This window comes from Rhinopithecus roxellana, chromosome 17, assembly GCF_007565055.1.
Source record: "Rhinopithecus roxellana isolate Shanxi Qingling chromosome 17, ASM756505v1, whole genome shotgun sequence".
In the NCBI taxonomy this organism is placed as follows: domain Eukaryota; kingdom Metazoa; phylum Chordata; class Mammalia; order Primates; family Cercopithecidae; genus Rhinopithecus; species Rhinopithecus roxellana.
The window spans coordinates 67,489,504-67,516,550 of record NC_044565.1 but is presented as its reverse complement, the minus strand read 5'-3'; the positions used below and the strand labels follow the sequence as shown (position 1 = coordinate 67,516,550).

Below are 27,047 nucleotides of genomic sequence, written 5' to 3'. Positions count from 1 at the left end.
TATGTCTCAAAATATTATTTGGGCTGAAATTTCTTTTATATTTTTGTAAAATATAAAAATGGTGTTTTTCTGAGGAATAGAATATATATGAAAGTATATTTCATTCAAACACAAAGAAAAGTTGTAATCTTGTCTGATTTTTAATGATCCAGATAAAGAATATATATACCATCTTTATTAATATTGGGGAGACTGGTTGAAAAATACAGTAGTAGAGAAATACATTAGCAGAAAATTAACTATTCTAGATGATTCTGGAATCTTTAAGTTTCTTTAAAGTCTACTATATTTACATAGAGCCAGCTCACCTGGCACATAGTACCTAAAATTTTGTCAAATGTAAATTGTTGATTGAATACTAAAATTACTCCAGTTCTATGTTATAACTGTTCGTGAAAAGGCAGAAATTCTAGTTCTTGGTTTGGAAGGGATCCAGGTGATAGCAGTTTTTTTAGATGTGGCTTCTGAACTTTTTGGAGGAACACAAAGTGACCAAGATTGAAGTGGCACAAAGGCCCATGGGCCAAGCCAAAGGTGACATGTCACTGTGCTCAGGACCCCAGATCATTGCAATAATGTTTGGATGGATGTGATAGGGACTGTGCTGGGTTACCAATCACTGTGTTTTTCTGATTCAAGTAGATTTCAAGTGTGGTTTATCTTTTCCATGCTAAAAATTGTAGTTTCTCTGCCAGTTGTAGGTCTGTTTCATTATTTTTGTTGTACTGTAATTACCTTGGCTTGGGATTGAGATGTTCAACGTAAGTAAAATATTTGGGCAGGGAAGCCTGTCTCTACCTTTTAATCTTCCAGAGTGGAAACCACTTTAAAATGTGTTAAAATGTGGCCTGCCCCTTCCATTTTAAACAGAACTTGGCTGGGTGCAGTGGCTCATGCTTGTAATCCCAGCACTTTGGGAGGCTGAGGTGGGAGGATCACTTGAGGCCAGGAGTTTGAGACCAGCCTGGGCAATGTAGCGAGACCGTGTATCTATAAAAGTAATTTTAAGGCTGGGCGCGGTGGCTCACGCCTGTAATCCCAGCACTTTGGGAGGTTGGGGAGGATCCCCTGAGGTCAGGAGTTCGAGACCAGCCTGGCCAACATGGTGAAACCTTGTCTCTACTAAAAATACAAAAATTAACCAGGCATGGTGGCACACGCCTGTAATCCCAGCTCCGTGGGAGGCTGAGGCAGGAGAATTGCTTGAGACCAGGAGATAGAGGTTGTAGTGAGCCAAGATTGTGCCACTGCACTCTAGCCTGGCCGACGGGGTGAGACTGTGTCTCAAAAAAAAATAAATAAATAAAGTAAATAAATAAAAATAAAAGTAATTTTAAAAGTTAGTTTGGCATGGCGGTACATACCTGAGGTCCCAGCTCCTTGGGAAACTGAGCCAGGAGGATCACTTGAGCCTAGGAGGTGGAGGCTGCAGTGAGCTATGTTCATGCCACTGCACTGGAGCCTGGGTGATGGAGTGGGACTCTGTCTCAAGGAAGAAAGAAAGAAAGAGAGAGAGAAAGAGAGAAGAAAGGAGGGAGGGAAGGAAGGAAGGAAAAGAGAGAGAGACAGAAGGGAAGAGAAAAGAAAGATCGAGAGAGAGAAAAGAAAAGAAAGAAAGAAATCAGAACTCACTGATTATACTTTTAACATTTTCATCTCTTAAGGATGCCATTTTCTGATGCATTTAGGATTTAGGGCCAGTTGGAAAGCTTGATTTGTCTATTCCTCCTCCTCCTATTTTGAGACTATTATGCTTTTTCAGTTCTTGAGTTTTTTGTTGTTGGTGGTGGCGGCGGTGATTTGTGTATATCCTTTGTCACTGGCAAATATGATGGTATGTATTTTCATTGTACCACTCTCTGGAAATCTCTCCTTGCTTCTGACCTACTACTTTTAATATGCTACAGACAGAGAAGTCATAACCAAACCTCTTAGCATTCTATTTAAAATAAGAATTTAAAGTGATTGTTATGAGAGAAGCACTTGAGCTTGTGTAGTATGATTGTTAGTTTTGACTATTTTCAGAACCTTTCCCTCCTTGTTTTCTAGTTCTCAGCAATGTCCTACTTAGTTGAGGTGGCTGAATAATTGTGTATCCAAAAGGGAGAAATAACACTGTATTGTAACAGCAAATGATCTTTGATTGTTTATTCACTTTCTCCTATCTAATTATTCCATTGTTTTGGTTCTTCTTGTTCACTCCAACCTCCTTCTGCTGACTGGACTCTATTGTTACCTCTATTAATGCTCCTGTTATATTAAGTTTTCTCATTTGTGGAATGTTTTAGCATTTCTACTTTTTTTTTTTTTTTTTGGTTTGCTCTTCCTGCTTTTTACTTTCTTAGAATTTTTCCTATGATTTTCTCCCCTCTCCTTTTTTTATTTGACATGGAGTTTTTGGTTTGTTTTAGTATAAAAATAGCATTTGAATGACTGAAAAAATATTTGTACTTTTTGTTTAAAACATTTCTTAGATTTTTCAGATTTGTCTTAAGAGAGTTTCTGTCTCCAGGTAGCATTCATTTACAGAGATGGTTCACTGTTGTGGCCATTAGACACTATGTCCTAGATTCAGAGGTAACTTTTATCAGGGTTTTAAATACCAATGATTTGTAATCGGAATACAGACTTTAATTAAAAACACAATCAAAATTCAGTAATGTCAGAAACCCAAAATATAACTCAAGGAAACAAATTTGTAGACTGTAAAGCCCATTATGTATTAAAACATGCTTAATTATCAATTAATTTGACTGTGCGATTTATTTACTTTAATTCTGCTATTTGTTTTCGAAGAAACTTAGTCTCCTTATTCAAATTGCATCTGGTTGCACTAAAAGGAGCAAACGATTCATACATTTATTTTAAAATTCATTAAAAAGCTGGTGCTATCATTTTGAAAGGCACTTTAACAGTATATTTCAGGAAGGCTTTAAAAAGATTCATATTCATTCACTCAGTCTACTTCTTGAGTTTATCCTAAGGAATTAATCAGAAGTATACCCCAAGTTTTTTGTATATTTGTTGCAACACTTATTTGAAAACTTGAAACATCTTTAGTGTCCAAAAGTGAGAACTCAGTTAAGTTTTAGGACACCCACATGATTGAATATAATGTCTTTAAAAATAGGTTTTAGATCAAAATGCATAAGTGTAATATAGTTTTAAACAAAAATTTGCTATGCATATAGAAAATAAGAAATATACCAGAATAACAGGGGTTTTCCTCTGGGTTCTAACATAATGGTTTTATAATAATAATTTGTATTATTTATCTTTTTGCATGTTTTTGATAGACCACTATCAAAAGTGAGAGAAAAGAGGACCTGAGATTCTTTCTGTGTTGATCAGAATTGACTATTCCTACTGAGGTTTCAACTGTTTGCTTCCTTGATGTTTCATTAGCAGACTGTAGAAGGGCCTCCCTTTGAAGTTATAGTTAAACAGTTTCACCTGTTCAGAATTTAGACTCTTCTGCTGTAGTTTTTTAACCACCCATAGTTGCATAATTATCTTCACTGGTTTCTGTTAACCATCCCTTCTCCTCAGTAGATGGAAGTGACTGTTTAATCTGAATGAGTGATGGCTATATTTACATTTTTCAGATAACCAAAATGTTTTAGAAATGGAAGAAAGTAAGAGATAAGCCTTAAATGTGTATTTTATGAATAAAGGGGAAAAAAGAAGAAAAAGGAAAACAAAAACCAAAGGAGGTCTGGAGCCTTGTCTCAGGTAGTTCCTGGCTGAATCAACACCAGAAGCCCAAGGCATACAGACTCCCACCCTCCAGCCTCATTGCAGCTTAATGATGTGGCATATTAATGAGTTTCTTTTTTTTTTTTTGAGATGGAGTCTCGCTCTGTTGCCCAGGCTAGAGTGCAGTGCTGCAATCTCGGCTCACTGCAACTTCCACCTCCCGGGTTCAAGCGATTCTCCTGCCTCAGCTTCCCAAGTAGCTGGGACTACCGGCGTGCGCCACCATGCCTGACTAATTATTGTATTTTTAGTAGAGACCAGGTTTCCCCATGTTGGACAGGCTGGTCTTGAACTCCTGACCTCAGCTGATCCGCCCGCCTTGGCCTCCCAAAGTGCTGGAATTACAGGCGTGAGCTACCGCACCTGGCCAGTGGCATATTAATAAGTTTCGAACTACAGTATGCACTCGGGCCTAGTTGTGTTTAGGTATTTATCAACATACAGATGTGTGTGCATGGTTTAGTGGGTTAGGTTGCTGAGCTGGTAGAAAGATGACAGGAGATGAGAGTCATTTGCCAGGGAAAGCAAACATGTAAAAGAAAATGGCTTTTCTGTTTATAGACTCATTTCTTCAGTCTCAATAGCCCTGTCATCTTGCAAAAAAAGCATGTGGCTAGTCGTGTGGGGATGAAAGGGGAGTTGAAATAGATGGATAGATCCAGCCAGCAAAACCAGGGTCATTATCACCAGGAAAAAATCAAAACATATGTGATGATGGTGGCCCAGTAGCATTATTTTGCTTATTACACAAAAGATATTATAGAATATTTTTAAAATTGTGCACACATGTATGTTTAAGGACTTGATTTTGGGTTTTTCACAAGGGAGAAAGCTTCCTTTTTAGCTGGAAATAGCTATTAGGGAATTAGCATACTTTCAGAGGTGTATAAATAGAAAGAGAATTACTGGGGAAATTAACTGGGGATCTGGTAAGTAATTTAGTCCCTTAATGCCAGGAGGGTTTAGGGCTTTATTTAATTAGAGTACTAGTTTAATTTTTAAAATATTTTCATTAAATTTTATTATTTTAGTCACTTCTTTGATAAGATCCTTTTATATATACATAGGTAAATCACAATAACTTAGGTTGATTGTTAAACTTCATTTAAGGTTTAAGAATTAGCAATCATTGTAAAATTGTTTTTCTTACAGATAAGCCTATTCATAAAAAAGTTGTTTTAAACCAATAACTCAAGAAGTGATGAATTACTTCACTGTGCCTTCAATTTTGGGGTCTAGCAGTATCTCTCATTAAAACAAATAGACATGTTTCTACTTCTCTTACTGTAATATGGGCTTGTTATAGTTTCTTATGAATAAAAATTTTTTTATTACTTTGAGTCTATTCATATGACATAGTAACTAAGTATAACTGAAATAATACTTGTTTGTGGGAGTGGTTTGTCATTTTACTATCCAGTCACTCCTTTTTATTACTCTGAATGGGTTAGGTATAGATTCGTTGGTGTGGGTGTATACATACACATTTTTGTGATTGTGAAGCTATACATATATGTTTTCATGTACTTGGAAGCTAAAAGTCGCTGGTCCTGAATATTCCCACCATTAGTGGCCACAGGTTAATTACTCATTAGTTACTCAGTTATGAATACACAGAGTGGCGATAGAAAACTTGACTGACAGTGGCTTAAGCACATTAGGATTTATTTTTCTCATGTAAAAATAAGTCCAAAGGCTGATAAGTTCAAAGTTGCTACCCTGACTTATGGTTGTCATCACAGACTTCATTTCTTCCCGTCTTCCTTCTGCCATATGGCTTTCTTCCTTAGGATCAAAAGATAATTGCCGTATCTCAGGCCTCTGTACTTACTCCAGGCAGAAGGAAGAAGGAGGTGCCTCTATTAGGAAAGCAGAGGGTTTTCCAGAAATTGACTCCAGCATTGCAATGTGCAAAGGAGGCTGAGAAGTCATTTGTTAAGTGGCACAAGCCATTCCCAGCAGTCGGGCTCAGCTAGTGAGCAAGAAAGGGAAGAAGATACTGAGGCACCTGGCAGTGTCTGCCACCTCCCATGTTGACCCTTTGTTTTCATTCATCTTTAATGAATGATTATTTTCCTCCTTGTAAGAATAGCAGCCAGCTGTTTATTTATTTTTGAGATAGGGTCTTGGTCTGTTACCCAGGCTGGAGTGTAGTGGTATGATCAGAGCTCACTGCAGCCTCCAACTCTTACACTCAAGCAGTCTTCCCCCTTCAGTCTCCCAAGTAGCTGGGACTACAGGCGCCTGCCACCACGCCTAGCTAATTTTTTGTGGAAACGAGGTCCTGCTATGTTGCCCAGGCTGACCTTGAACTCCTGGGCTCAAGCGATTCTCCTGCCTGGGCCTCCCAAAGTTCTGGGATTACAGGTGTGAGCCACCATGCCTGATCAGCAGCCAGCTATTTAGAGGTTAAACCATTTATGTTCTTCCCTCCTTCGAAGAGCATCATTTATTCATATCATTGGTAACATTTTCAAAGTTCTCTATCTGCAGTCTAGAGCTGTGGTCAAATATTATTTCTAACTGTCTGCAGGGTAGTTCCACTAAAAAATTTGCTAGTTTGGGCCGGGTGCGGTGGCTCACGCTTGTAATCCCAGCACTTTGGGAGGCTGAGGCGGCCTGATCATGAGGTCAGGAGATTGAGACCATCCTGGCTAACACGGTGAAACCCCGTCTCTACTAAAAATACAGAAAATTAGCTGGGCGTGGTGGCAGGCACCTGCATTCCCAGCTACTCGGGAGGCTGAGGCAGGAGAATGGCGTGAACCCGGGAGGCGGAGCTTGCAGTGAGCCAAGATCGCAAAACTGCACCCCACCCTGGGTGACAGAGTGGGACTCCGTCTTAAAAAAAATTGCTAGTTATTTCAAACAGTTATGTTCAAAGCTAAGTGTAATATCTTTATATTCGATTTGCTTATGTCAATTGGGATTTGTCAGCATTTTCCCAAGCAAGAAACTTAAAAGAATCCTAACTTTTAAACTTCCTTTATTCTGTAATCTAGTTTGCCATCAACTGCAGTTCCTTGCATTGAAATGCCTTGGATTTGGCCTCCCCTGTCCCTGCACACACTGTCACTACTGTAATCCAGGCTTCCCCCACCTCCTTTGTGCATTGTTTACAAGGTTTCCTAGCTGATGTCTCCAATTTCATTCTTTTTCTTTTATTCATTGTGTGCTGGTCATTAACAGTCTAATCGCCTTGAAACCTAGCTTTCTAAAAATTTGATCTCTACTTAGAAGTTTTTAAGCTAAATCCAAATTGCTTCCCTCCTTCATCGTTTTGTTTTATAACAGGAATACTCTTCCTATTCAGTCTTTGTTTTTCTTTATTTCTCAATATAAATTGGCTGTCATAGAATGTTTTCTTCAATGCTCTATTTCCTGCTTATCACCAGTATAGAGGTACACACTGCACATTCCTGTCATAGAGACTTTTATCCTACTCTTCTTTAGTGCCCCCCAGTCCCTATCCTCAACCTATTTTGGCCCCATCATTCCAGATCCTCTCTTTCAAGGCCTAGCTTCTAAATTTCTTTCTTTTCGAACTTGACAGCTCCTTCGTATGTGTTTTTGTATCTATTGTAAATTATATTTTGAAGGAGTGTGGTGTAATGCTTTTTATTTTGGAGTCAGATAGGTGTGGGTTTAAACTTGATTTGGCCTCTTAACTTTTTGACCTTAAGCAAGTTAACCTTTCTAAGCTGTAATAGTAGAGTAATGCTTAGTATTAGAGTTCGTTGCATGAGAGCAGAAACCCAGAATAATAGTCTCATAAACAAAGTTGAAGTTTAATTTTCTCTCACATAAAAGAAGTCCAGAGGTGGGTAGTCCAGGGCCAGTATGGTAACTTCATGTTCATCTGGGATTCACACTTTTTTCCCCCTACCATTCTAGTGTGATTTCTATATCAAGATTGAGATTACCACATAGTCCAAGATGGCAGCTGGAGCTCCAGCTCTCATAGCTGCACTCCAGATAGAAGAAGGAAGGAGAGAATAAGGAAAAAGTGGCCTGCTTTTCAGCTCAGTTAGGTTTGTTTACCTAGCCTTCTGGAAGTCCCCTACACCCCTTCTGCTTACAAGCTCATTTTAGCTAGAACTTAGTCACATGACCACTACTTGCTGGGAACTGGCAGCTTGTTAGTTGGTACATTCCTGCACAAAGTAAAATTAGTGTTTTGTTACTAAGGAAGAAGAGGATAACGTGGCTACTGGCAAACTCAGCATAGTTAACTGTAGTGGTGCCTAGCACATGGTGGGGCTTAACATGTATCTTTTTGCCTCTATTTTTTCTGTGGTCAGCTCAAATTCTTCTTTGTTTCAAGTGTATCTTATTTTTCCAGCTACACTGAAAGTTTCTTGGGGGATAAGGACCATCTGTCATATTTCTTTGTTGTGCTTCTAAACACCTAACAGTGCTTGCACTTGGATCACATAATAGGAACTTAATATGTATTTGTTAATTAATTTATTTTGCTTTCTACTAGGGCCATCTTTTAGTCTCTTGCTGGATTTTTCCCCCCATATAGGTATTTAATATTTTTCCATCAACTGTAAACTAGCAGCAATTATGAGAGTTCACACTGAATATTTTCATTCCTTTGGTAATTTCTTCTTTTCTAATGGCTTAAAACTTACCCTGTGGATCGATAACCTAACATTTTACCTTTCTTTAATTAGTGTGTTTAAAAATTTTTTAACCTGATGCTTCAGTATAAATTCCCCAAAATTGAACCCAAAAAGTAATGCATATATGTATATTACATATGTCTGTTAAACAGGTATAGATCTCTATTGTACCTCTTCATTGTGAATATATAAAATGTGAATTTTCTTTTCTTTTCTTTTTTTTTGGAGACAAGGTCTCACTCTGTCCCAGGCTGGAGTGCAGTGGTGTGATCACGGTATCACAACTCACTGTAGTCTTGACCTCCTGGGCTGAAGCAGTCCTCCCACCCCAGCCTCCTGAGTAGCTGGGACTACAGGTGCACACCACTATGCCTGGCTAATTTTTTAAATTTTTTTGTAGGGATGAGGTCTCACTATGTTGCCCAGGCTGGATGAATCTTCAAAATGCTGTGTTTGAAAAGTCCTCAGGAAATGATTTTTCTGTGCATATCTGGCTTACTAATTTGTTTGTAAGGAAGTTCAATGGATTGAAAAACTGCCTAGTTTTCTACCATTCACATTTCTTTGTCAAATGGTTTTGACTTCTAGTTTTCTTTTACTCCCCAACTATGGATGAGAAGAGAGGAATGATTGGAGACAGGAACTCCCTGCAAGCAGATAAAGTTGTGGTAGTATTACTGGAAGCTTCTTTCTCATCTGCTTGACCTGACTTAATATAAAAATAGGGTCTTACAGTATCACAGTGTCTTGGAATAGAAGAGTTTAGATGAATTATTTTTATTCTGCTTTGGAACTCATTAGATAAATATTTTAAATATTCTCTATGGCTCCTTCAGATGTGTTCTTTCACAGGCATGCATTACGTCATCAGTATAGAATATACAAGTATAATACAATTTCTTTCATACCCTATCACCAAGATGCTAATATGTTTATATACTCAGTCATACATATGTCTTATATAAACACATGTGGCGATACTAAGAGATGAAGATATGCTGCTGCAAATTCTTGGAACAAAGGTATAAATAAATAAAAGTTATATATCATCTAGTTTTAAACACTCAAAAATAGTAGGGTAGTCATACATGAATGGTTGTTTGATTTAATGTTTAGGTTGAATATTAAGTGAGTGGAAGAGAGGGGCCTCCTCTGCAGGGTAGCCACACAGTGTTAATAAGGATGAGAATAGTTTTAATATTAATTAAAAGTCACAATAATTTTATGATACTTTTTTAATGATACTTTTTGTTTGGTATACAAATGACATAGAGCCATTTATAAAAAGCTGATATTTCCTTATAGCTTGACTTTATTTGGTTTTGTTCTCATAGATGTTTTCTCCCAGATGTCAGATTCCAATGGCTTAATGATATTTAGCAAGTTTGACCAGTTTCTGAAGGAAGTTCTGAAGCTCCCAACAGCTGTCTTTGAAGGGCCATCTTTTGGTTACACAGAGCACTCAGTCCGCACCTGTTTTCCACAGCAGGTAAGGACAGTTTTATAGAATCTAGGGCTAGAAGGGCGCTCTTCCCTCTCTTCACCTTCTAGCAGATTTTGCCAGATTGCTTCCAGTCTAGTAAGGTCTTGAGTAGGGGAGGAAAAAAGCTTTAAAGGTGGTGGTGGGAGTGGATGAGTAAAACCGGTGGGTAAAAATTCACCTGAAGACTCTTTTATGGGGGAACTGGGGGCGGGGGGGGGTGTCTTTTCGGAAAAAAATGAAATATTTTAAAGAAAAATGTTTAAGAACAAGTGTGTACATTTTTGCTACAGGACATATATTACTTTTTCAGAGGACTTCTTGAAACCATGAGATAAGGGAATCTTGATATAAAACGATGTAACTGTACTGCATTGTTTCCTGAGTGCTGGAGACAGGGAACACTATACAGCTCTCACCTGCCAGTATAAAATCCCTCAAGGGTACACTACCATTTTCATGTTAGAAAAAGATGGATTTTATTTCCTTCTGGTGGTTTTGACCAAGAGGCTGGAATGAATGTGTTCCTGAAATCTTAACCATGCTTCAGAGAACTGTCTACACCTAGTAAATGGATGCTACAGCCAGTGTCCATGCCTCAGCCAGAGGATAGACACTGGCTGCAGCATCCATTTGTTAAGGTAGAGATTAGATAAAAGAAGCTTAATGTTAAACTTACCTAGAAAGTTCTGGAAAGGAATTAAAAGACACTTTGCTAAAACTAATAGGTATAAAATTAATGGAAACAGGATATTGACATAGTCTAAAAGTATCTCCCCATAAGATATTTGTTAATTACAAAAAGAACATAGTAACTTTACAGTGGAGAAGCTGATCAGATATCACTTTACCAAGTGATCAAAATCCCTGTCACCACTAAAGGGATAAACTGATACCGCCTGCCTCCTGATAGGACGCATTGAGAAGTACTCAATATCACTTCTCCGGTAACTCCTGCCAAGAAAGCATAAGCTGAATCTCATCCCAAGGAAATATCAGACAAACTCCAACGAAGGAATTTCTACAACCTAACTGGCCCTTACGCTTCAAAAGTGTCAATAATAGGAAAGATTAAAAAAGAGGAAGAAATGTTCTAGGTAAAAAGAGTTTAAAGAGACATGAAAAGTTGAATGAACTCACAAGCCAGAATTTTCTGTTGCTATAACGGACGTTATTGGGACAATTGGAAAAATCTAAATAAAGTTTATAGACTGGATCATAGTATTGTGTCTATGAATGTTAACGTCCTGATTTTGGTATTTGTACGTAATTATTTAAGAGCATGTCCTGTGTTTTAAAAAATTTGATCTGAACTATTTAAGGATAAAGGAGCATCCTTCTGCAGTGTTAACATTTGAGGAATCTTGGTTAAGGGGAAATGGGAATTTTTTGGTAATCTGATAACCTTTTTGTAAGTCTGAAAATTGTTGAAAGATAAAAAGCTAAACTATAAAAGGAACACATTTAAAGGTTTGAGAACTGAAAGGATGTTGTAAACTAGGTCCTCCTGACCTGTGATACTCTGATTCAAAAAAGAATGAAAAACACATACACACAGGGCCCCCTCCCCACCTACATACTTTTTTACATTTTAACTTAAGAATTCATGGTTATTTGAATTCAGACTTTCAAATAGTTTTTAGTTTCTTTAGAGGTCATTCAGCTTTAGCATTGAAGGTGGCACCCATGATAATGGAGAATTATTTTTAGTAACATCTGAGGAGATATTCTTCCCAAATTTGTGCACACTTTGCCTGATTGGTTTTGTGCAGATTTGCCTGTATGCACTATTTATTTTTTCTTTCAGCATAAATGGCAATCAGCACAAGCTTTTAGCATATTAAAAATATCTCTGTGCTTCAGTTTATTCTAATGAAACATAGTTCACATTCCCCCCCGCTCCGCCCTCCAAATACATGTTTTCAAATGATGTGAGGTTGTCTATACATAATCCTGGTACAAGAATGCCCTTCAGGTATTAATGTGCCCTTCAGGGATGTAAGTGAAGATGAGTATGATGAAGTCACAGCTCACAGCCTGTCTCACTGCTGCTCCTGCTGCTGCTTTAGAGGTATCATCACCTTCCATGGTGGCCCACACAATATTCTGGGTAATCTTGTATATGATGTTCACATGGCTTTTCACACAAGATGCTTCCTGGAGGTCAGGCTAAAAATGGATCAAGTTCTGGAATGGTATTCTTAAGCAAAACCATACTGGAATGGGGAAGGGAATTTACACAAAGAACTATTCAGTGATGAACGTTGAGAAATGGATGACAGTTATGTGGGGTACTAAACCTAATCTTTAATTTAATTGCAACGTGAGTATTCCAATGAGAATCTGGTGTTGGAATAACAGTTTAAAATGTTGAAGAAATTTTAAAAAGTACAGTTGTTAATTCTAAGAATGCTATCTAGGATTCTGCAAATTAACCTTATGACATACATTTGAACTCACAACGTGATCATTACTTTTTACCTGCTTCATTCATATTCCTGTAAAAAAAATCAACCTACGTTTTTGAATGTGTCAAATTTGGAAAAGAGAAGTTTATCCCAGTCCATGAAAATGTTAAAAAACAAACCCTCAGAGGAAATAGAAATCACTCATAGAATATACTGATATATTGACCAAGAAATGAGACAGCTTGGACAAAGTTTCATGCTGCAAGAGTTAAATTCAATGAGTTTTTCGTTCCTTTTTGAAAATGGGCTTTTCTCATCCAGTTTGTTTTGCTTCAGTATGTGTTTCCTTAATGGGAATCAGCTTGTATGTCATCAGATAGAAAACAATGTTGATACAAATTAGAAATTGCGTTGTTTTTTCATATGCACTTTTCCCCAGCATTTTGATGTTCTGTGCTGAATAAAAAAGTTATCACAATTAAAGAGAAAGTATGACTATTTTAAGAAAGAGGGTGAAAATCCTGCAGTACCTTCCTTTAGGGAGAGAAGTGACTGGTTTCAAGGACCCATGAGCTGCTTCACTTTGGTGCTGTGATGATGAAGCTGCAGCTGAATGAAGAGGCTGTGAAGACGTTTTGCCTCCTGTGCTCACATGATCGATGGACAGAATTAAGCTTTCCCCTGGATCTGATACCTAGTTTTGATGAAATCGATCTGTTTTGGAAGTTGTGTGCTTGTCTCATGAAGAAGGAAATCAGTGACTCAGGATTGAAGGCGGAAAGACACCATCTGACAGTGACTCCAGTGCATGCTCCTGGGGGTGATTTAGTTGGGCCGATTATTTTGTTTGTCCTCTATTTACAAAGCCATCTAGATTTTTAGTGGTTGTTCCAACTCTGTTTTCCTCATATACCTTATGATTTTTAAGTCTACAGTGTTGTACTCTGCATGCCTTTCCATTATAGCATTTTGATGTAAAGAAATTTTAGCTTCTTTCTTAATGTAACACATTACAGCAGAAATGCTTTTTTTTTTAATGATATGAAGAGAATTACACATTGGTTTATTTAAATATAGTTTTAATTCTTTTTTAAAACACATTTTTTTTTTTGGCTTGGAAAACTAACCCAAAATAAGGTCTGTGGATTATGTAATTTAGTTGTTTTTAAAACAAAAGAGAAATAAAATATGTTTATAAGTTAATTCAGCAGAACCCATCTATTAGGATAGCTAAAATTAAATACTGATTTCAAGTATTGGTAAAGATATTTGGAGCATCCAATACTCTCAACAAACTGCAAGAAGCCTTGGTGGTTTCTTAATAAAACTAATCTGACACCTCCTCATGACCTAGCAATTAAATTAAAACCTAATCCTAGGTTTTAAGACTTTCCAGGAGTGCTCTTATCAACTGTATTCATACTGGTCCCAAACTGGAAGCATCCTGGATGTCCATTATTTTAAAAAAATTGGAGAAAAGTTAATTTAAGAGATAGTATGTCTGGAATTTGCCCCAAAATAATGAAGGTTGGAGGGAAAGTAAAAGCAAAAATGAAACCAAATTAGTCATATGTTAAGAACTGTTGAAGCTGGATAGGCTTTTTTTTTTTTTTTTTTTGAGATGGAGTCTCACTCTGTTGCCCATGCTGGAGTACATTGGCACAATCTTGGCTCACTGCAACCTCTGCCTCCCAGGTTCAAGCGATTCTCCTGCCTCAGCCTCCCACGTAGCTGGGATTACAGGTGCCTGCCACCACGCCCAGCTAATTTTTGTATTTTTAGTAGAGATGGGGTTTCACCAGGTTGGCCAGGCTGATCTCGACCTCCTGATCTCAGGTGATCCTCCTGCCTTGGCCACCCAAAGGGCTGGGATTGCAGGTATGAGCCAATGTGCCTGGCTGGGATGGGCATATTATACTATTCTCTCTACTTTGATCTATTTTTAAGAATTGTGATACTAGAAACATTGTCATTGCAAATTTGTGATTGTGATTATTATCTGAACATAGTACAGGACTGTTATAATACCCCAAGACTAATACTTTGGTGAGTAGCCCAGATATATTAACATTCTTCAGGGTTTACAAACTAACTGACTTTCAAGGCTTAAAAGTTACTTAAAATAAGCAGTACATGTATTTAAATTTCTCCCCAAAGTTTCCAAACTTTAGGGTTCTGGAAAGTACAATATTTCTCCTTAGAAAGGAGATGCTATTTGTTATTTATTAGGTCTTCATATTGATGGCATCTGTGGCCCATCTAGAACGGCCACTGCCACGATGCTGGCTGCATTGGGGAGGCGGTGGGACAGGGCTGCATGCTCCATAGAGCTGGCGGGAGCCAGGAACAGGCCGAAGCTCCACCCTATTCTCAGTTGACAGGGTGGGAGCTTCGCCTTCCCTGGGCGCAGCTGCAGCCAGTCAAGCCATGGCTGCAGACCGGGCATCTCGGCACTGTCAGGGGCCTGGGAAGGCTGCCCTTGTCCCCGCAGGCTTGGAGGTGTCTGCTCCCACTGCCTGGCCTCTCCCTGCTCCCAACACCTGCTCCAGTGTCAGAGCGAGGCTCAGGCCAAGCTCGGGCACTGTTGCAGCCTGGCCGGGTGTGCACACACTTGGGGCAGCATTGACATGCCGGCCCCTGCCACCTCAGCCCTCCCAGACTTTGGGCACTGACAGGCATGGGAGGAAGGCCACGGAGGGCTGAGGGCATCTTGGCACTGGCCTGCAGCTGCCCTTTGGCATGAACACCTGGGTGCCATGAACAGTAGGAGGCAGACAGGCCCCTGGGTAGAAGAGCCTGGGTTCCCAGTGAAGCCCCACCTTCAAGCCAGGGAGGGCCTGAAGCCTGGGGGTCCGGCTGCCAGTCCTGTGGACTGGAGTGAGAACTTGTGCTTTTTCCAGGCCCACCCATGGCCACCCATGGACCAGTCAGCATGTACTTCCTCCCCTTTAAGGCCCATAAAAGCCCTGAACTCAACCAAACTCGAATAAATGACGGGACTACCAGCTGTGGAGAGGAGCTACCCACCCGAGAGTCTCTTGTCTGTTAAGAGCTTAAGAGATGATGGGACAACCAGCTGCAGAGAGGAGCTACCCTGCCAGGGTCTTCTCTCTGCTGAGAACTGAAGAGACGTCCAGACGACCAGTTGCAGAGAGGAGCTACCCACTCCAGGATCTCCTCTCTGCCGAGAGCTGAACACTTGTCGGGACACTCTGACTCTGGAGAGGAGCTACCCACCGTGAGTCTCCTCCAAACTCTTCTATTGCTCAATAAAGCTCCTCTTTGCCTTGCTTACCCTCCACTTGTCCACATACCTCATTCTTCCTGGGTACAGGACAAGAACTCGGGACCCACAAAATGGCAGGTCTAAAAGAGCTGTAACACAAACAGGGCTGAAATATGCCCCTTGCTTGCCATGTTTTGGGCAACAAGAAGAAGAAAGGAGAAAAGAGCTGTACCCCTCTGAGGAGTCTAAACGTAGGAGCTCCCCAAGCCAGGGCTGTAACACCCTCCTTGGGGCTCTGCGGTTCCTGGCATCTCCAAGCTTCTGGGTGCCACCGTGTTCGCTGGTGCCAGCTGTGGAAGTAGCTTGCAGTACGCCTGGTCCAGTGCAGCCTCACAGAGAGCCACCGCCCTTGTTGGTGCCTGGAGCTGCCTGCTCCCCCTCAGCTGGAATGCCTGGCTGTGCATAGTGGCCGGACCCCACACTCCCTCACACTCCCTTCACTGCTCTGCGCCTGGCTCACCCTTGGCAGGCGTGGGATCCAGGCTGATAGTGTGAGCCAAGTGCAGCCTGCCAGGCCAAGTGGGCGGAACGAGTCCAGTGGGCCCAAGCAAAACTCGGGCAAAGGTGCCACTGGCCACAGAGATTTCCAGCGGAAAAGCATCACCCCAGGAATCCTGTAACAATATTGACTTTAGTTTGAAGAGTTCAACCCACCTTGCAGGCAATTTTTAATTTGATGCCTATCTTTATGAAAAGGAAACCTGAGGCTGGGCACGGTGGGCTCACACCTGTAATCCCAGCAGGCCGATGCGGGTGGATCACCTGAGGTCAGGAGTTCAAGACAGCCTGGCCAACATGGTGAAACCTCGTCTCTACTGAAAATACAAAAATTAGCCAGGCGTGGTGGCAGGCGCCTGTAGTCCCAGCTACTCAGGGGGCTGAGGTAGGAGAATCGCTTGAACCCAGGAAGCAGAGGTTGCGGTTAGCCAAGATGGCACCACAGCACTCCAGCCTGGGCAACAGAGCAAGACTCCATCTCAAGAAAAAAAAAAAGAAAAAGAAAACTGAATAAGTAAGGAACGGAGAGAGAGGGAGGAGAAATGAGCAGATAGGAGAGTAGATAACGTTCTTACAATCAATGTGTGCAGGAGATACTGTTGATAACACTTTATTTGACACCATGCCACATTTCCCTTGATTCACTGAGGCAGTGGCAATTGTATAAAAATGGGATTATACTATTGCTGGTTAATTTTAAGAATAGCAAGAATATTTCATGCCTGGAGGTGTCCTCTGATTACATTTGACAAAATACTCTCTCCAGCTATGTAGTGAAATGACTTTTCTCCTCACTTTGAAGTGAGACATCTTCTGGATGTTCTGACTTTGTTTTCCTGTACATTGAATAGAGTTTGGCAAGCATTGCCTGGCACATGTATCTATGTGTGTTATTTCATAGGTATTCTAATTAAGGAGATTTTATAATCTCCATTAGCAACCCTTTGCTACTGTGTACTTTGGTATGGATTAGTAGTGTTTCATTGATTTGAAGATACTTTTTCACATCTTAATATTTCTGATGTCGAGATATATAGCCAATGATACCTCACACCATTGCAGTTGGTTAGGCCGTGGTTATGATGGGCTGTGATTTCCTGCACATGCGTGAACTTGATCATAGCTGATCATTTGTTGTCACTTCAACTGAGTTGTGTCCACTTTTGGCACTACATGTGTTGTCATTTAAAATGTTCTCAGAGGCCGGGCGCAGTGGCTCATGCCTGTGATCCCAGCACTTTGGGAGGGCACGTCTGGCAGATCACAGGGTCAAGAGATCGAGACTATCCTGGCCAACATGGTGAAACCCCGTCTCTACTAAAAATACAAAAATTAGCTGGGCATGGTGGCATGTACCTGTAGTCCCAGCTACTTGGGAGGCTGAGACCAGAGAATCGCCTGAGCCTAGGAGTCAGAGGTTGCAGTGAGCCGAGATCATGCCACTGCACGATCTGCCAGCCAGTTTGGCAATAGATGGAGACTCCATCTCAAAGAAAAAAAAAAAAAGTTCTCAGAAGAGTATACTGGGATTTGGCATTAAACACAATGTTTTAAACGCAGAAAGGCATGGACAGAATAGAGGGGAATACACTGGATGTTAGTGAAACAAATATTCGGCATTGGAGGAATTCTGTATTATTTTGCAAAGCAACAACCAGGTGCTTTACAGAGCCTTTTTTTTTTAAATGAGGCTTTATAGAGCCTTTTTAAAAAAGAGGATATCCCCAAATAGATGAAGCTATATATTTTTTATTACTGAGATACAACCAAAATAATTTCTTGTCACACTAAAGCATTGCATCTGAAGGTAGACTAAACTGCCAAGTTCCCCTGAATAGATGAAAGGAATTTCAGTTCATCAAGAGGCTGGTATGACCAATTCACATGTCACGAAGGATTATGGTTAATTAAGTCATTGAGTTAGTTTAATTGGCTGAGTGCTTTTCTTTCTTAAGGGTAGAAAAAGAAAATAATGGTGTATCTTACAAGTGATCTTATAAGTGCATCTTAGATGGGATGAAATACAGGGTGTAGAATGGGTTTTATTATGATCAGGTCTCTATAGTAATGAGGCCTGTCTCACTAGCATAATTAGATTGAACAAAATTGTAGAGACCTAGAAGTGAGGTTTTGTTCCAGTTGGGCCTGTGAAGGAGAGAGTGTCTTACTAAATGAATCCTTACATAGAAATGACAAGTGGCTTCAAGATTGTTTTCTTTTTAGAAAAGGATTTTTGTTAGCAGTACTTGCTGTCCACATGCCCTAGGAAAGCACCCCCGACTTCCCCACTGATGATTCATGAGCTGAAAGAAGTTCCCCGGCCTGTGGGGTGTGGGGCTGTTGGTCCAGGCCCTTCTTGATGTTCATTGGTGGCACAGTCCAGTGTGCAGTCCCATTCTGGACTTGCGATGTCTCCTCTGCCTTACTGCCTTATGTATGACTCACTAGTATTCAAATAAAGCAGAAAAATTCATCACCCAAAAAACAAAGGACCCTGGTCTCCTCGTCACTTTATTCAGTGGCTCAGTGGCAGCCTCAGGAAGAGGAGTGTGCTTTCTCAGATGTTGCTTTTATTATTCCTTTCAATCATAAGCAAATTTCACTTTAAATCATCATTTTGCAATACAGCTCTGTTGATGTCCTTATTTTTCATAAAAAACTTGACTCACTCCTCATGACCTGCTGGATAGGGTTCTTAGCATGACGTCATGGCTCTCACCAATCCAACCACCACCTGTCTTTTCACCTCCATTCCTGACTGCTCCCGCTCTACCCCATCCCTCGCCTGTTCCTACCCTTAGCATACCATGGGATCTTTTTAGCTGTCACCACAGGGCCATGGGGTTGCACTGTTTACATCCCCCTCAGCATTGTGGGAAAGCATCTGTCTCTCCATAGTCTTGCCAATGGCACATGTTCCTAACTTTTGAATTTTTGCCAATCTAATGGGTGAGAAATGTTATCAGTGTAGTTTTGATTTGCATTTCTCTGGTTTTGAGTGACCTGTTTTGAGTGAGTCAAAGTAGTCAAACTTTTTGTTTATATTCTTCGTTCTCACTGAAATGCCAGTAACCCCTGACTTTCTGTCTCTCCTCCAAAAAAGGCTTCAGATTCCACATCCCAGTGAAAATGTGCCTTCTTCTTTGATGTTTTTAATCTTTCACCCTAGGATTGTGTCCTCTTCTCTACTCCCACGACATGTTACCTACAGCTCAGTTATGCCCTGAAGGGAGGGACCTTGCTGTCCTTCAGCTTTCCATCCCCAGTGACTGACAGTGTCTGGAAAACGATGGATGCTTATTATTTCCTGGATTAATTGAATGATTTTTTAAACATTTTTTTTGAGACAGAGTCACGCTCTGTCACCCGGGCTGGGTGTAGTAGTGCGATCTCAACTCACTGCAACCTCCACCTCCTGAGTTCAAGCAATTCTCCTGCCTCAGCCTCCTGAGTAGCTGGGATTACAGGCACCTACCACTGCACCTGGCTAATTTTTGTATTTTTAGTAGAGACGGGGGTTTCGCCATGTTGGCCAGGCTGGTTTCGAACTCCTGACCTCAGGTGATCCACCCGCCTCAGCCTCCCAAAGTGTTGGCATTATAGGTGTGAGCCACTGCACCCGGCCACCTGACCTTAATTGAAGGATTTTAAATTAAGTGTGACGTGAGAAAATTAGTAATTTTGGTTTGAATTCTAATTGAAAGCTTAAACTTCATAATGTACTTGCCTCCTCCTTGTTTTCATCAATATTATTCCATGATTTTCTCAAAGGAAATAATCTTTGCAATGAGAGAAATACAATATTTCAGAATATTTGAAGTTTTTCTAATCTTTCCTTTATCCATAACAAATAAAAATATCTCTAACAAAAAGCACAGTAACATTATATTGTTTTGTCATTATAAGTTACTCTTCTTTTCAGAGTCCAGAATAAATCTGTGATTTGGGGAAATTCAGTGTGAGAATAATTGAAAGGCTGCCCCTTTCAGTTACCACAGCTGTAACTCTGATTAATGTGTGTTTGCCTTTGTCAGATAAAATATCTCTATAACTATACTCAGAAGTTTGCATAAAAATGTTTTAACCTGAAAACTTTAGCAGTGTCCCTTTCAAGACAGTTAACTAAATGTCATCCATTGTTTAAATGATAAGGCAATGGGTAAATATTTATATGTTGCACATAATAGGAGTTTTTGTTGGAAATGATGAAGTTGGAGACTGTAGCAATGATGATCTATTGCTAAATTATTTCACTTTCTCATGTTATTTTATTGATACTGGATTTTTCATTTTTAAGGGGTTACTCCTCTCCCCTTTTAAAAATGAGAAGAGGTAGTCAAGGGTGGAGGAAGGGAAGTGAGAATGGCATATAGGGTAATAGTTGTCAGTCTAGATTAGAGTAACAGAGAGCAGCAAACAGAAACACTTGTTTCTAAGAAAAAAATATGAGACTGCATCCAATGATAAAAGCAGTCTGTGTTTTATAGAGGGAGGCATAAATAAATCATGGTAGTTTCGCTCAGTGGATCAGGCAGCTGTTAAAAGGATTAGAAATGAAGAATTTATACAAAACAAAATGTTTAATAGGTTAAGTGGAAAAATAGATGATATATTTATATCTCTTCTGTTCACAAGTATGTAGAAGTATATATACATCTGGAGAGAAACAGAAAAATGAGAATTATGGGAATGCATGATTTACATTTTATTATAGTTTGTATTAATATTAAGCTCTTAAAAATAAGGAGAAATGCAAAGAATGTGTTCAAGAGCAAAAACAAAATAAAAAGATAAGGGACAAAAAGAGCCAACCTACCTTTCATAAAATTATTTATTGAGTCCTGGAATTTTAGAGATGGGAGACCTCTCCTAACAGATCTCAAAATTTTTGGTCTCAGGACCTCATTATACTGTAAAAATTATTGAGGACCCCAAAGAGCTTTTATTTATGTGGGTTAAATCTGTCAATATTTCCATATTAGAAGTTAAAATTGAGACTGGGCATGGTGGCTCACGCCTGTAATCCCAGCACTTTGGGAGGCCAAGGTGGGTGGATCACTTGAGGTCACGAGTTCAAGACCGGCCTGGCCAACATGGTGAAAACCCGTCTGTACTAAAAATACAAAAATTAGCCGGGCGTGGTGGCGCACACCTGTAGTCCCAGGTACTTGGGAGCTGAGGCAGGAGAATTGCTTGAACCTGGAAGGTAGAGGTTGCAGTGAGCCAGAATCTAGCCACTGCACTCCAGGTGGGCAACAGCAAGAGTCTGTCTTAAAAAAAAGAAAAAAAAAGTTAAGAAATAAAATTAAGTCACTTAAAAATAACAATGATGAACCTATTATATGTTAATATAAATAACATTTTTATGAAAAATAACTATCTCAAAACAAAAATTTAATGAGAAGAGTGCCATGGTTTTATATTTTTGCATATCTTTAATATTTGCCTCAATAGAAGACACATGGATTCCCATATTTGCTTATCCATTCAATCTGTTGTGATATGCTGTTTTGGTTAAAATTTGGAAGAAAATTTGGCCCCAGACAGCTATATAGTTGGGAAAGGGAGAGCCTTTTAATAGCCTTTTCAGATAATTGTGGCTTTGTCACATTGTCTCTGGAAAACCTCACTGTATACTTTTGAGAGAATGAGATTGAAAAAGACCAATAGTGTCGTAGTATTGTTATGAAATACTCCAAAACTCCATGAAAATGTTTACATAACTTCCAGGGGTCCCCTGATCACACTGAGAACTGCTGCTATTTTAGCACTTGAAAGATGAGAAAACTGAAACTCAGAGATGTTCAGTGATTTTCTCCGGATTACTTGGTTGGTGGATGACGGAGTGCTTGGACATGGCTCTGCTAGGTTCATTCCTCGTGTTTTTGGAAAATGTCAGATATGATGTGACTTTAGGACAACTTTTGGAGATTGATCCTGAGTTTATTTATGAGAGTCTTCTGAGATACCAAAATCTGATTCTACCTTGTCATCTTGAAGATTTGTGAAAAACTCCATGGCCGGGTGCAGTGGTTCACGCCTGTAATCCTAGCACTTTGGGAGGCGGAGGCAGGCAGATCATGAGGTCAGGAGATCGAGACCATCCTGGCCAACATGGTGAAACCCCGTCTTACTAAAAATACAAAAATTAGCTGGGTGTGGTGGCACGTGCCTGTAAACCCAGCTTCTTGGGAGGCTGAGGCATGAGAATTGCTTGACCCAAGGAGTCGGAGGTTGCAGTGAGCCAAGATTGGGCCACTGCACTGCCCTTCAGCCTGGTGACAGAGTGAGACTCCATCTCAAGAAAAAACAAACAAACAAAAAAAAACTCCGTGGTAGGCAAATCAAAACTTTTTAGAGAAAGTAGTATTATAAAAAGGTAATTTTTAACACATGTAAGCTATAGAAATATTAAACTTTGTGAGCCAAGATCGCGCCACTGCACTCCAGCCTGGGTGACGGAGCAAGATTCTGTCTCAAAAAAAAAAAAAAAAAAAAAAAAAAAAAAAAAAAAATTAAATTTATGACAAAGGATATGATACATTTAATTTTGTTTGCCACTTTTTACTAGCTAAAAGTTTTCTTGCATCTTCTTCTATCTCAATAATTGTATTATATGTTTGTGTGTGTATATACATATATATATTATATATATATAATATATATAATATTATATATATTTTGGAGATGGAATCTCACTGTGTCACCCAGGCTGGAGTACAGTGGTGATATCTTGGCTCACTGCAAACTTTGCCTCCTGGGTTCAAGCAACAATCCTGTCTTAGCCTCCCAAGTAGCTGGGATTACAGGACACCCACCACCACACCCAGCTAATTTTTGTATTTTTAGTAGAGATGGGGTTTCACTATTTTTGCCAGGCTGGTCTTGAACTATCTGCCTGCCTTGGCCTACCAAAGTGCTATGATTACAGGTGTGAGCTGCCACACCTGGCCAATCTCAGTAATTTTAAATAGACACTTTTGACTTTATCTTGGTCTGTTGGTTATTTGCATGTCCATAGAGGCATTTTCCATATCTGTTCCTCCATTCAAATGTTAGGTGGCTTTATGGTTTTTAATGTCATTCTCTGGTTCCTCCCATATTCCACCAAGGTCTCAAACAAGAGTATTCTTGGATCCTGAGATGGAAAACAGGATAACCTTTCTTTAGCCTATTTGAGTAGGCACTTCTCACGCTTCACCATCAGTGCCCAGTGATGTGTAGCGGCCCTTTGAATGGCAGCTCCATACCGCCAATCATTCTGTCAGCCCTTTTGCATAGCTCTCAGCTCCTCCTGCCCCCAGAGTAGTTCCATATTAGAAGTTAAATTGAGGAACTGTCAAATTACTTAACTACTTCCTGCTGGCCTGCAGGCTGTCTGGAGATGAGACTGTCCCTTGGCTTTCTTCGTCTTTTCTAGATTTTTATTGCACAGCTTCTTTCCTGTTGTGCCTTCCACTCTACCTCCCTTTTCTATTCCCCATTTACCAGTTTCTTATTTTAAAGATTATTCTCAATAAGAATGACCTCCAGTTTACATATACTGGAATCAAGATTCTCCCAGTCACCAGAAAGATGCAGAGGAATAAGTCTGTCTAGTCTCGAGCCTTGTGAGACAGGAAGTCTTTTTTTTTGTTTTGTTTTTTTTTGAGATGGAGTTTCGCTCTTTTTGGTCAGGGTGGAGTGCAGTGGCGCGATCTTGGCTCACTGCAACGTCCGCCTCCCGGGTTCAAGCGATTCTCCTGCCTCAGCCTCCCAAGTAGCTGGGATTACAGGCGCCTGCCACCATGCCCAGCTAATTTTTGTATTTTTAGTAGAGATGAGGTTTCACCATGTTGGCCAGGACGGTCTCGATCTCTTGACCTTGTGATCTGCCCACCTCAGCCTCCCAAAGTGCTGGGATTACAGACGTGAGCCACTGTGCCTGGCCAAGACAGGAACTCTTGTTGGGAGGGTCCGGTGGTGGGTCCAATGGCAGCCCTGGGAGCCTCCGTCCTTCAGGCTAAGCACCACAGTATCTTCACTCCTTGCTTCTGGTTTGTGTTAAATATACATTTTTAGTGGTAAAAATCAGAGTTATATAGTAATCAGCCGGCAATATCTTTAGGTCAGCCCTAACTAATTTTATCTTTTCTACCTTCCCCCCTTTAAACGTTGTAAGGGGAAATGCCCATGTGTTTTATATCCTGTTCTTCATATTAAGAAAGTTGTGGGGCTGGGAACACAGTTACTTGGGAGAGAGCAAGGTGAAATTCTGGGTACGCTTTTGGCTTCACCCCAGACCCCATCCTGCCTCTGAGTGGTGGGACCAGGACCTGGAGGAGGCAGCCAACGGCCATGCACCTGCTGAGTGTGTGTCCTGTTGTCTGAGCTCTTCTTTTGGAACAATTTGAAGCGAGGTTTTCGTGTCTGGGTTACAGTCATGGAACTCTCTTGTTGAGTTGTGTGACCCTGGACTTTCAGCTCCTTTTTCCTTTTTCTTTGGAGCTGGAAAGGTAACATGTGGGCTGGAGAAAATGAAAAGAAAATCCATTAATTTGAAATATTGTGGAGAATTTGTTCTCTCTATATTATATAACTCTATTTCTATCTTATCTTTCTAGACTGCTTTCTAATTTGGTGTCTACGTGGGACATATTATTTCAGTGTTTCATATACAGTGGAAGCTTACTATATATTTGTTAAAAAGAGAAATAAAGATAAACAAATGCAGTCTAGCTAGGGAGATGGTATAACAGGAGCATTGTGATGGACATTTGGACATGTAGGTTCCAATCTCATCCTTATCATAACTACCTCTGTGATTTTATCAAATTATTTAAACTAAGCTTCTCTTTTCTCTTCTGTAAATGAGGAAGTTGTTAAATGATGTCTAGGTGTTTGCCCTTCAAATTACTACTATTTTTTTCAATAGTTACTTATCAAATACATGCCAGGCACTGTTAGGAGAGCTAGAAATGTGGTAGACAACCAGCCACCGTCCCTGCTCTTGTTGATGTTGCTTTATACTGGGGTGTGGGGTGTCTTCTTTCCCCCACTGGATAGCAGAAATAGTAACTTGAAGGACAGTCTTGGATTTGTATCTGATTTGGGCCAGGCCACTACAAAACCTTTAAATGCTTTATTTTCCTATCTGTAAAGTCAAGATAGTAATGTCTAACCTAGTTTACCTTATATAGTTGACTAAAATAAAATAATGTATGTGGGAATACATTTGAATATACTAATAGTAGTAGTGTAAAGTACAGCATGTAATAGTGTCTATAGAAATGTAAAATATTTTATTTTGCTGTGAAATTTAACCATATAATTCACTAAAGCTTGGATGGGAAAAATCCTAAATTAACTTAAACTTGGAGTTTGGAAATTGTTTAAAAATTTCAAGTATATTTGTTTTTCTTCTTTTTACAGAGAAAGATAATGCTAAATATGTTTTTAGACACGATGATGGCTGACCCTCCTCCCCAGTGCCTTGTCTGGCTACCTCTCATGCACAGGCTTGCCCATGTTGAGAATGGTAAGCAGAACTTTTATTGTTCAATTCGTCATGCTGTAGAAAGTATAGGAACTGATTATTTGCAATGTCCTTAGCTATTAATATCATTGAAAATTACAGTTGACATTTGCTGTCACTCTGTCATTTGATTTTGTGGTTTTGGCTTTCAGAAGAATATTTCTTTCAAAAAAGGGAGGATACTTACTACCTTTTTTTTTTTTTTTTTTTTTTTTTTTGAGACAGAGTCTCACTCTGTTGCCCAGGCTGGAGTGCTGTGGTGCAATCCTGGCTCACTTCAACCTCTGCCTCCCTGCAACCTCTGCCTCCCAGGTTCAAGCGATTCTCTCACCTCAGCCTCCTGAGTAGCTAGGATTACAGGCACTGGCCACCATGCCTGGCTAATTTTTATCTTTTTAGTAGAGACAGTGGTTCACCATGCTGGCCAGGTTGGTCTCAAAGAGACTTATTACTTTAAAAAGGATACCAAGAAGTAGGCTGGGCATGGTGGCTCACACCTGTAATACCAGCACTTTGGGAGGCCGAAGCGGGTAGATCACTTGAGATCAGGAGTTCCAGCCAGCCTGGCCAACATGGCGAAACCCTGTTTCTACTAAAAATACAGAAATTAGCTGGGTGTGGTTGTGGGTGCCTGTAATTGCAGCTACTTGAGGGGAGGCTGAGGCAGGAGAATCGCTTGAACTTCGGAGGTTGAGGTTGCAATGAGTTAAGATCGCGCCACTGCACTCCAGCCTGGGCAACAGAGTGAGACTCTATCTCAAAAAAGAAAAAACAAGAAAGGATACCAAGAAGTAGTCATATCAGGTCATACAACTTGAAGTATAGGCTATCCCTGCCTAAGATTCCAGATGACTGTTTTCTATTTGAGCCCAGCTGCTTTTTAGCCATTACTTCCTGTTTCCTCTTTGATTTATCAAACTCATAGCTCTAAAAAACTGTGTATATGCTATACCAACTGCTAAAACTATAATTATTTTGGAATAATTTAAAGAAAAATAGCCAAGATATAATTTAACAGTGGATTCCCTTTTTTTCCCCATTTTTTTCCTTTACCATTTTGCCTTGAAACTATTCTTGGTGTCCCTCCCAGTAATTTGACATAAATCTTTGTTTTGCTTTCAGTTAAAATGGTACTTATCTCTTAGTGACTTCTTAATTTTTCCTGCTTTTGCCATCAGTTTATCTCCTCCTTTAGGTTGTTGGAGTTTGTTAAAGGGAAGGCCGTCGCTTTTCTAGTAACCTTCCCTCTCTCCAGGCTCTTGCCTTTCTTCATTCCTCAGAACAAGGAAGAGCCAAGAGTCCGCTTTTAATAAACGTCCATACTGTTTTTACTTTCTTGCTCTCATATCCATACTTTAAAATAAATTTTTCTCAGCCTTTTACCCAGCTACGGCTTTAGTTCACAAGTACCTCAGATTAAGGATTCGTTTCTTAAAGGACCAGAATCTCTCTAGATTAAAACAGCATAATTTTTAAA

The 27,047-nt window shown here is 40.0% G+C and overlaps 1 protein-coding gene across 18 annotated transcripts in view; it reads left to right on the top strand.

The window, feature by feature from the left end:
• Positions 1-27,047, top strand: part of DTNB (dystrobrevin beta) — a 299,924-nt gene that overhangs the window by 73,766 nt on the left and 199,111 nt on the right. For all 18 annotated transcript variants that reach the window (XR_004054289.1, XR_004054290.1, XM_010383016.2 and 15 more), the window contains exons 6-7: positions 9,719-9,873; positions 25,468-25,573. Coding sequence is in view for 16 of the 18 variants with exons in the window: in XM_010383016.2 (XP_010381318.1) it covers positions 9,719-9,873; positions 25,468-25,573 (261 nt within the window). In the remaining 2 variants the exon portion in view is untranslated. The remainder of the gene's footprint in view (positions 1-9,718; positions 9,874-25,467; positions 25,574-27,047) is intronic.